General features: G+C 45.3%; 1 protein-coding gene across 1 annotated transcript; it reads left to right on the forward strand.

Moving 5' to 3' along the window:
- Positions 1–7: 7 nt before the first annotated feature.
- DDX51 (DEAD (Asp-Glu-Ala-Asp) box polypeptide 51) lies at positions 8–8143 on the forward strand (the record flags this gene model as incomplete). Its single annotated transcript, XM_009075918.1, has 15 exons — positions 8–215; positions 608–852; positions 944–1094; positions 1778–1923; positions 2257–2328; positions 2509–2615; positions 3130–3238; positions 3614–3759; positions 4390–4588; positions 5230–5345; positions 5434–5550; positions 6480–6581; positions 6854–6917; positions 7130–7264; positions 8117–8143. Coding segments are annotated over 15 exons (1944 nt in total), but the record flags the coding sequence as incomplete, so codon positions are not given.
- Between the last annotated feature and the right edge of the window lie 1526 nt (positions 8144–9669).

Here is a 9669-nt window from a genome sequence, read left to right on the forward strand (position 1 = left end):
CCCTGGGGGTGAACGCGGGGAAGGGAAAGGAAAAGGAAAGAGAGAGAGTGAAGAGCAGCGCAGTGTGCAAGGACAAAAGAAGCTAAAGACAAAACAGCCTCGCGGCTCTCCTGAAGGCAAGGCAGGTCCTGAGGAGACAGCAGATGGCAGCAGCCCCACGAAAAAGAAGAAAAGTAGAAGAAAATCGAAAGTGCAGCAAGAGAAGACTGAAGCAGGTAATGATGAACTGAGGCTGTGGGACGTTGCTTTATTGTGGTTGACAGCTCTCCAGAGAAAAAAGGACTAAGGATGCTCTTTGAGTACCTTGCCCAGTTTACCTGATTTTGTTTTCATCTGCTTAATATGTTTCCCAGGTAATTAATTTTTTAGGGGAAAGCCCAATATTGCAACCTGTGAGGATCAATTTATTGTAAGGGGAGGAGGGAAGCATGTCATCTCAGTCTTACTGCTTCCATACCAACAAGGAAATGTTTGGCTTCGCACCTGGATGTAGGAAGAAAGAGGAATTTGCAAGTTGTGCTCAAGTCCTGTGTTGTAAAACGTTGCCTACATCCCTTTTCTGTAACATTCTAACTGTAGCTCTGCATTCCTGTTATCTAAATTCCAGATGCTGACAAAGACATCAACCAACAGGAAAACAGAAACAACTTTAAAAACAAATCTTCTAAAAGGAAGAAGACAAATGAGGAAACAGAAGGAGTTGAAACAGGGAAGAAAGAGAACAGGGAAGGAACTGAAGGAAACCAAAGCACAAAGGAGGAGTTGTCCTTAACAGCCTCTGTGGAAGAGGCAAATTGTCCACCCTCCAGTTTGATGATCCTTGGAGACTATGACAGCAAGCCAGTGCAGAAGGTAACTAGTTTGACTGAAGTTCAATGATGGTCAAGAAGGAACAGGCTTCTTTTCAGTATGGCATTGCCATATTCTCCTCTCTCCACCTCAGGTTCAGCCCTTCCTACCTCAGTGGCTTGCTCAACCCAAACGAGTGCAGAAACGCATCAAAGATAACCTATGTCCAATCAGAGATGTCCCAGGGATTCACCCCAAGCTGCTGAGAAAGCTGCAAATGAATGGCATAGAGTCCTTCTTCCCAGGTACCTTCACAGTGCTCTGGTTTCTTTCTAAACTGACTTAAGGAGTTTGTGGTGCTGTATATTTTATGTAGTCAGGTAAAATGTAGGCCAAAAGCAAGTTTAATGGATGGAAGTGACTGTACTGCCTCTAACTCTTCATTTTCAAACCTTTAACTAGGATGAGTAAAAGTCTATTACCTGCTCATAATTGCAGCTTCACACAACAGGGAGTCTTGAAGTTATGGCTCAGAGCTGCCCAAAGAGGGAAGTCTTACGCGTGTCCTAACATTTTTCCTCTCTATGCCAAGAATATGTTTTAGGTCCTTCCACCATCTCTTCTGCTGATCAGAGCTGTCTAGGAACGCATGCAACTCACTGAAACACCAGAAAAACTTCAAATAAAAAAGAAATCTGTTGGCTTTCCATTACTTTACCAGTTTTGCAAACAAGTACAATAAATGTCAGCTCCTAAATAAGTAGAAAGCATAGCTGGAAGCAAGGATAAGGACAGGAGGGAAGAAGGTGAACCTTCAGTCGATTGCTTAGTCTTGCTGAGCCTGGAGCATAGGCTGTGTCAGAGGCCCATCAGGGTTATGCTGGGACCCCTGCATGTGTCTTCCTGTTTAAAGAATGCTTTATATAACATTTTAATGGTATCAGTGAGTTCATTAATTGTTTGTTTGTTTGTTTCTGGTTTTGCTCAGTTCAGGCAGAGGTGATTCCTGCCATTCTCCAAAGTGCCTCCAACGGGTATCTGATGGGGCAGGGGGGATATCGCCCCAAGGACATCTGTGTCTCAGCACCCACAGGCAGTGGTAAAACCCTGTCCTTTGTCATACCCATTGTGCAGGTGAGTTCACCCCCAGGGAAGTGTCTGTAGGGTTGCTGAGGTTGCTTTTGTTCAAGTGACACCTGAACTTGGAAGTGGGACAAAAAGCCAAGGAATTAGCATGTAAGGCAGCAGGTGTTTAGCTCAGAGCTGTCTGAGGGACCTTCAAGTCAGCATCCCATTCCTTTCCTCAGACAGCAGGCACAGCATGAGGAGTTGGGAGGGTGGAAGGGAGTAAAATGGAAGCATAAAACTGAGGATGTGTCAAGCCCGTGTTTTCTCACTAGGATGGGTACAAAAACCCCCTTCTCTCCCCACTGCTTTCAGGGACTCATTTGGCCTTTGTTTTGGCAGGTTCTGTTAGACCGAGTAGTTTGCCAAGTGCGAGCTCTGGTTGTTCTGCCCACCAAAGAACTGGCACAACAGGTATGTGCTCTTCCCCATCTCTGAGCAGAACTGGGCTGAGGGACAGGCTGCTGCAGGCAGTAGTTTGGCTGTTCTGTGAAGCAGATTGGAGACCTGTCAGTGAGTTTGATGTTGTTAGTGTAATGGAAAGTATTACTGCAGCTGATTTTGTGGCAGCTGACAAAGTCTATCTCTTTGCAGGTGAGTAAAGTGTTCAACATTTACACTGACGGGACGGGGCTGAAGGCCGTTTTGATTACTGGCCAGAAACCTTTTGCAAGGGAGCAGGAGATGCTTGTCCAGAAAAAGTAGGTTAAAAGTATTTTGATAAGGTTTATAGAGATTGTAAGCTAATTAATCTTATTAAGCAGAGGTCAAAATATAGGCTATTGCAGCATCATGTTATGATTTTGGATAGGGGGACACTGGTGGTTCTTTGACAAAGTGCCTGCTACTGCACCTTTTTTGTGATGTGTTTTAGCAGATTTTTGGGGTTCTTCACCAGCTGAATAGAATGCAAATGTTTACCTTATGCCCACAGGTACAAATGACACTGAGATTTTGCTGCAATTGAGCTTTTTTTTAAGAGCAATGAAGAATGACACTTTGTGTTTAAAACGAGGCAGTGCATGCAGTGGAGACTGAAGTTTGGTGACTCAGTGCCACCTCTGTGTGCTCTCCAAAGTCAAGTCCACAGTTGAATTTTATTATTTCTCAGTTAATTGAACAATAGGAAAACCTTAAGGTCTGCTGACTCAGGATCTCTGTTACATGCTTTCTGGGGTAGGGAGAAACTTACTGATGGGCTGCTTGTCCTTTCAGAGTGACAGGCTACTGCAGCCTGGCTGACATTGTTGTGGCCACACCAGGGAGACTCACAGATCACATTAACCAGACCCCAGGCTTCAGCCTGACGCAGCTTCGTTTCCTGGTGAGTCAGCTCCGCAGGTCTCCCATCTGAGTGCAGGGTCTGTTGCAGCTGTGATTCCTGCTTTGTTCTTGCATGGAACATAAATGCACCCCTGTTGGAACTGTTGTTGTGGGTCTTTCTATGCTCCAGATTGTGAAGGCAGCAGTCAGAAGATGAGATGTTTTATTCCAACTCATGACACCCAAGCATCCACCCACTTCCCCCTCCTCGCTTAGCCTCTTGCAAACTCGGACTAAGGATGGGCAAACAAAGCAATCCTATTGACTAGAAGCTTCCATTCTCTTACATTCTGGATCATTTGTTACAGATTTTTAAGAAGGAAAATAAAAGCTTCCAGTATTTAACAAGTGGTGTTTTTCATCCTCGTGAGTTCAGATCGTAGATGAAGCTGACCGTATGATCGATGACATGCACCAGAACTGTCTGAACCAAATTGTAAAAGCTGCATTCCGAGTAGAAAATGACTCTGACTCCAACATGCTTTTTCAGAGGACCAAACCAGGGCCTATAACAGCAGCCAGGTGAGTTGCAGAATGCATTTCTTTGAACTGGTGGCATGGACACCAGCCCTGCTTCAGTCTCACAGGCACCCCAAAGCTGACTTCCTCTGAGAAATGTCTCACACAGTAAGGCAGGGAGCAGCTGATGGTAGATGATATCCTTTAAACTAGAGGCTATTGTATTCTCCAAGCTTTCCTTAACTAGACTAAAGAATGATTGCAAATCTGGGATTCATTTGCACAGTAACTATAGTAATGCCCTCTGACAAAGCTGTGTTATGGATCTGGAAGAAAAATCTTGCAATTTTCTGTCTGCAGCTGTTGTTTTCATATAGCAGTGGTAGAGATGTGTCACAAACTGAGGTCAGTGGCCAAGGAAGGAAGTGACTGGAATGAGGACACTGGAAAGCAGGGTGCAGGGATGTGTGCAGGGGTAACAGATGCAGGTTGAGCAGTTGATTGAGTGTGCTGATCATTTCTGGCTGTGAACATAAAACAAGGGTGGAAAAGAACCTACAGGAAAGACCCAGGGCAGGAAAAGAGCATCAAAGAGTGTTAATTGCTTCCCTCATAACATTATCTGAAGGCACTTGTGGTGGAACTCCTTTGCCCCATGCTCAAAGCCTGGTTTGCACCTGTTGTTTCTTTCAGCTCCTGCTCTCCTCAGATACCCTTACAGAAACTGCTGTTTTCAGCCACGCTGACCCAGGACCCAGAGAAACTGCAGCAGCTGGACTTATTCCAGCCTCGCCTCTTCACATCTGTCTACTCTGAGAGAAAAACACTCGGAGATGGAACAGAGACTGAAACAGATACTGACAAGAAGTACACCCTTCCCGAGGGGCTGTCGGTATGGTGTTACTGCTCTTGAATAAGCTAGATTTGTTTAATTCTGGAGTATCTAGTTACAGTTTTACTATAAAACAAATCTGTCTTCCCTGTGGTTCCTTGCACTACAGATGTGCTGGGCTAAAGTGGCTTTGGGAGTGTTTATCACCCAGAGAGCTCTCCCCTTGTGCATTTGTTTTCTCATTTCTTAATGTTCATCTGGTTAAGACTGGATTCTATTTTTTTTTTATTAATTTCTCTTCATGTGGTATTAAGTTTAACAGCAATGGAGAGTGGAATTATGAAGTAGTAGCAATGTGGTAGCACTTGCTGACTGTCCATATGTACAACATGCATTTCAAGGCATGTAGATATAGCCCAGCCTGGAGACAGTAAGGCAGTGCATGTTGTTACTTGCTATGGAGAAGTGACAACATTAGAACAACTCAGATCTCCTGTCTCCACCTTGTGTTGTATCCTCCCAGCCTGTAGTTGTGACTTAGTCTAAAGGAGGTGGCATTTTGGGATCTGGGTTTGCTGCTGTTAGGCAGTTGTAGAACATACAAGCCTGTGCAGGTCATGGACAGTTGTAGTGAGTTTCAGGGAAGGTAGTCTTGGCAAGAAGTAATTTTTCTCTCTGAACTTCTTCCCTGTTGACTGCAGCAATGTTACGTGCCTTGTGACCTGAATTCCAAGCCTTTGCTCCTCTTGCATTTCATGCTGACAATGAAGTTCACCCGTGTGTTGTGCTTTACCAACTCCAGGGAAGCTTCTCACAGGTAAACATACAAGATCACTATTATAGGTATCTGTCAAGTGATATTACAGAGGTAAAGAAGTCACTGTTTCTATCCTGTTTACTTGCAGGTTGTTCCTGCTGGTTCAAGCCTTTGGTGGAGTCACAGTGGCTGAGTTTTCTTCTCGGTTACCTCCAAAGGAGAGAAGGAGAACCATGAAGGAGTTTGAACAAGGGAAAATACAACTGTGAGCACCTTAAATGAGTCTCCTGCATGTCTTCCAACACAGGCTGTTTCCAGCATGTAAAGCTAGGCAGAACCAAGGACACAGTCACAGTCTCTGACACAGAGCATGCAGGAGCCTGTTCCAGAATGGGTGTGGCTTGGACTTGTGACTTCGAATTGTTTATTCTGCATGTAACTTGGCCTGTTCTAATCAGCTGTAATCTGAATTTCTGTGTGTTACTTTATACCAAGCAGTAAATGTAACTGCTTGTTCACAGAGTTGCCCAAAACACGCAGGTTTGCAAATCTGGAGTTTGATATCTGTGCTGAGCATCTGGTGCTTGTGGGAAGGAAAGGGATGTTGGTTCAAGCACCAACTATGGTGTTACCAAAGCAATCCCTGCTCAGACTGGTGTACAGGTTTCCTTCCATCCATATGTTTAATTTACATTGTGATTTTGTAGCTGTGTGAGATTCTATCTGTGGAATGTCTCTGAGAAGGAGGTAAATACTTACTTTTTAGACTTTTTCTTTTTATCCAAACTTGATGTTTAAATTCCTCCTTGACTACTGGAATTTCACACCTCGCCATCAGTCTTCAGTGCCTTTATGGAATGTTCAGATACCTTAGAGGTTTGTAATCTCCAGTGTGCTGGGAGCTGTCTGGCTTGGTGTCCCGTGCTTGAAGAGCCTGGAAGCACTACATAGCTTCTCATACACAACAGAGAACAACAGGCCTGTAGTGGTGCTTGGAGGGCTGTGGGTAGTTAATAATGCCAGTGACAGTAAGGAGTGACTTAGAATGCTGCCTGCCACGCTGAGAGACAGAGACTGACTGTCCAGTTTGAACAGACATGAGCAAGAGTTTGTGCTCTGTTCACTTCTGTTTCACTTGTGTGTGCAGTGCTGGAGATGTTACCTGAAAATTACTATCTATGCATTTACAACCAGGTTAATCAGCACAGATGCCACTGCACGAGGGATTGATGTGAAGGGAGTGAATTATGTCATCAACTATGACGCGCCACAGTTCATCAGGACATACATTCACCGGTAAGGAACAAAAGGAAGATGTCTAAGCTTGGTTTGCTTTGAAGTGTTTAGCAAAAGTGATACGCACTTAAAAGGGCTTTTATTTCTTTTTAAACATTAATATGCCAATAGCTTTCTAACAAAAATTAAGCCCATAGCATCACTAGAGTAAGCCCATAGCTTTGCTTGGAATAGGACTTAAGTCTGGAGAATTTCAGGGTCAGGCTCTTGGAGTTGATACTGGCTGTGACTGTGGGGCTAAACTGACTTGAAACTCCTTTTTGTGTTTTCAGAGTTGGAAGAACAGCTCGTGCAGGAGAAGTGGGTGTGGCTTTCAGCTTTGTCCTTAGAATTCAGGTATGTCTTTGGTGTGGGATTCATTTGATAAGGATGGATGCAGGGGCATAAGGAAGATAAGGTTCATATTACTTCCCACCTTTTCCAGTCAGCTGAGCTGTGCGATTGGAAACTTCAATTATTTCCTGACCAGGCAGCACAATCCAGCATGTGCTCACTTTCTAGCTGGTAGGCATGGGGTGTTTGATCTCCTGTGCTGTTTTGTTACACAGGAACGCCGGTTCCTGCGGATGTTGAGGGATGCTGGAATCCAGGACATAAAGAAACGTCCAGTGAAGGGCAACTCCTTAAAGCCATTGGTGCAGCAGTATGAAGAAGCTCTGTGTGAGCTTGAGAAGACAGTCAAGGTAATTGAAAAGGGGAAGAAAATTAAAAAATCAAACTACAACTTGCACTGTTTATTGCAGTTCATGCTTAGCACAAGGATTGGTGTCCAGGATCCTTTCCTTAAACTGAGACAATTTCATTTGATTGTGAAACCAGCATTTGTGGGTGCAGCCTTTTGGAATACTCAGAAAGGGTGGGGAGGGGAGAGAGAGGTTTTCTGTTAAAGGTAGGCAGCAGCCCTGGAGGGATTTTAAAGCTGAGTAGATGTGGCTCTTGGGGACATGGCTAAGTGGTGAGTTTGGCAGTGCTGCATTAACAGTTGCACTCAGTGGTCTTAAGGGTCTTTTCCAACTGAAATAATTCTGTGATTTGTGGTGGGGTTTTTTCCTCCTCTGCCTTTCTCTTTACCTCTGGAGCTGGGATTTTGACAACTACCCAGAGGACTGCAAACAAAATGCAGAGATTAAACCTTTTGTTATTCCAGAGTTTAAGACTGTAATGTACAGCTATACTGAGTAGAAGCTGGGAATCCCAAGGCAGGGAAGCATTATCTGCAGGCCTCCCATAAACACCAGTGCGAAGGTTGAGAGCTTTCAGATGAAATCAGGGTACCCTTTACCTTGTCAGATGGGTGAACTAGGGCTCTGTAATATACTTTGTGCTGCATGATTGGGGCAAGTGTTGTGCTCTCTAATTTGGGGACTCCTGATAAATGTCTGTCCTTGAAAAACGATTTTGAGTTGTAGACTAGGAATGTTTGAGAAGTGGGGCAGGAAGGATTATTAAATTGTCCTGTTCCCCTCTGAAGTCCCTTCTATGTGTCTGAGGCCAGGGGCATCTTCAGTCACCTCTCTGACTTTAACTTTGAACAGAACGAGCGAGCACAAAAACGAGCCTGAGTGGATGGAAGCTGAGACAGTTGTGTTTCGTGGCGCTGGAGCAGCTGAGTGGGACAGGCCATGGACTGCTCCCCAGCACAGTAATACTGAGTCGTGGTCCCTGAATGGACCTGAGTGGTTGGCTCCTCAACCTTATCATATCTGAAGTCAACTATTGCAGGTCTTGTTCCCCTTTCAAGGACACTGCGAACAGAGTTCAGTTACTGGGTTAAAAAAAAAGATAAATTCTGAGATACAATTGTCTTGAAGAGGACTTTGCATCCTACTGGCATATGCAGAACTACCATCAACTCTGTAGCTTGGACTTGACCGAACTGCTGCCTCCAATGATGAGGGCTGGGCCTTCACTTCTGCACTAGGACAACTGATGGTTCCATCTTACTGCACAAGCAGCTGTCTGCAAACACATAAACACCTGCACAGTGCCTGTAGCAGAAGCCTGTTGGAAGAGCTAGGCTGAAGTGACTGCAACTTTTAAATAAATACTATATATATTTATATATATATTTAAACCACTGTCTGATAAAGATTCCTGGGCTCAGGAGTTAGACCTGATGATCCTTGTGGGTCCCTTCCAACTCAGGATATTCTATGGTTGGGATGGAGATGTCGTTGAAGGGATTTTTCACTGTTGCAGTCTTGTGCCTTTTCCTTTTGCTGCCTATGTTGTTTCCTTCTAATGTTCAGTACCAGTGGTAACTGGGAGTATTATTAAGTGTTAGGTTGGTGTTAATGCAGACTGAAATGTCTGATGTCTAACATCCTGGAGCCAGCTAGTGTCACTGCAAGCCATAAGTCTGTGTTTCACACATGCCACTGGTATTTTTAGCTGCCTCTGGGAGAATACTGAGAGCACTGCCATGTAGCTTCAACTGCCCTCTCAAGACCTTAGGCAGGAAAAGGCTCCAGCTTATTGTTTTGTAAAGCAAGATAAATGTACACCAGCATTAGCAATGCATTATTGGAACAAAATAAGGGCTGGGAATCTTGAAGGGATGGGTGGTGGAAAGGGTGGTGGAATCTTGTGAAGACAGGAGCAATGTGGGGTTTTGTAGCCATGAAGCAGTGTGTATTTTCATGGTGTTTTCCTGCTGTGTGACTGCTTACTTGTTCTCCAGCTGTTTTTCCATAGCACGGGTATCTGGGCTGCTGCTGGAGTCACAGGAATGGAAATTCCTCTTGTGCAAGAGCTGTGAGTTCCCTCTGCCTCTTGAGCACCCACGTCCCCCAGCCCTGCTGTGGGTTCCTTATCATTAAGCGATTAAGGGCAGTTACTGGGGCAAGCCAGAGGTCAGATGTGAGGTGGCAGAGCCTGGTTGAAACTTGGCCCCGAGCAGCGCTGTCACATCCGCACGGAAGGGCGGAGGGCGGAGCTGGTGCTCCGCTCGGCAGTGGGCGGGGAGGGCGGCGCGGCCCGTCCCATCCCATCGCGGGGGGTACTGCTGGCGGGACAGGACCGCACGGGACCGCAGCGGGCAGCAAGCAGCAGCGACAGGATGGGGCTGGAGCTGTACCTGGACCTGCTC

This window comes from Acanthisitta chloris, unplaced genomic scaffold (genome assembly GCF_000695815.1).
Source record: "Acanthisitta chloris isolate BGI_N310 unplaced genomic scaffold, ASM69581v1 scaffold30365, whole genome shotgun sequence".
Lineage (NCBI taxonomy): Eukaryota > Metazoa > Chordata > Aves > Passeriformes > Acanthisittidae > Acanthisitta > Acanthisitta chloris.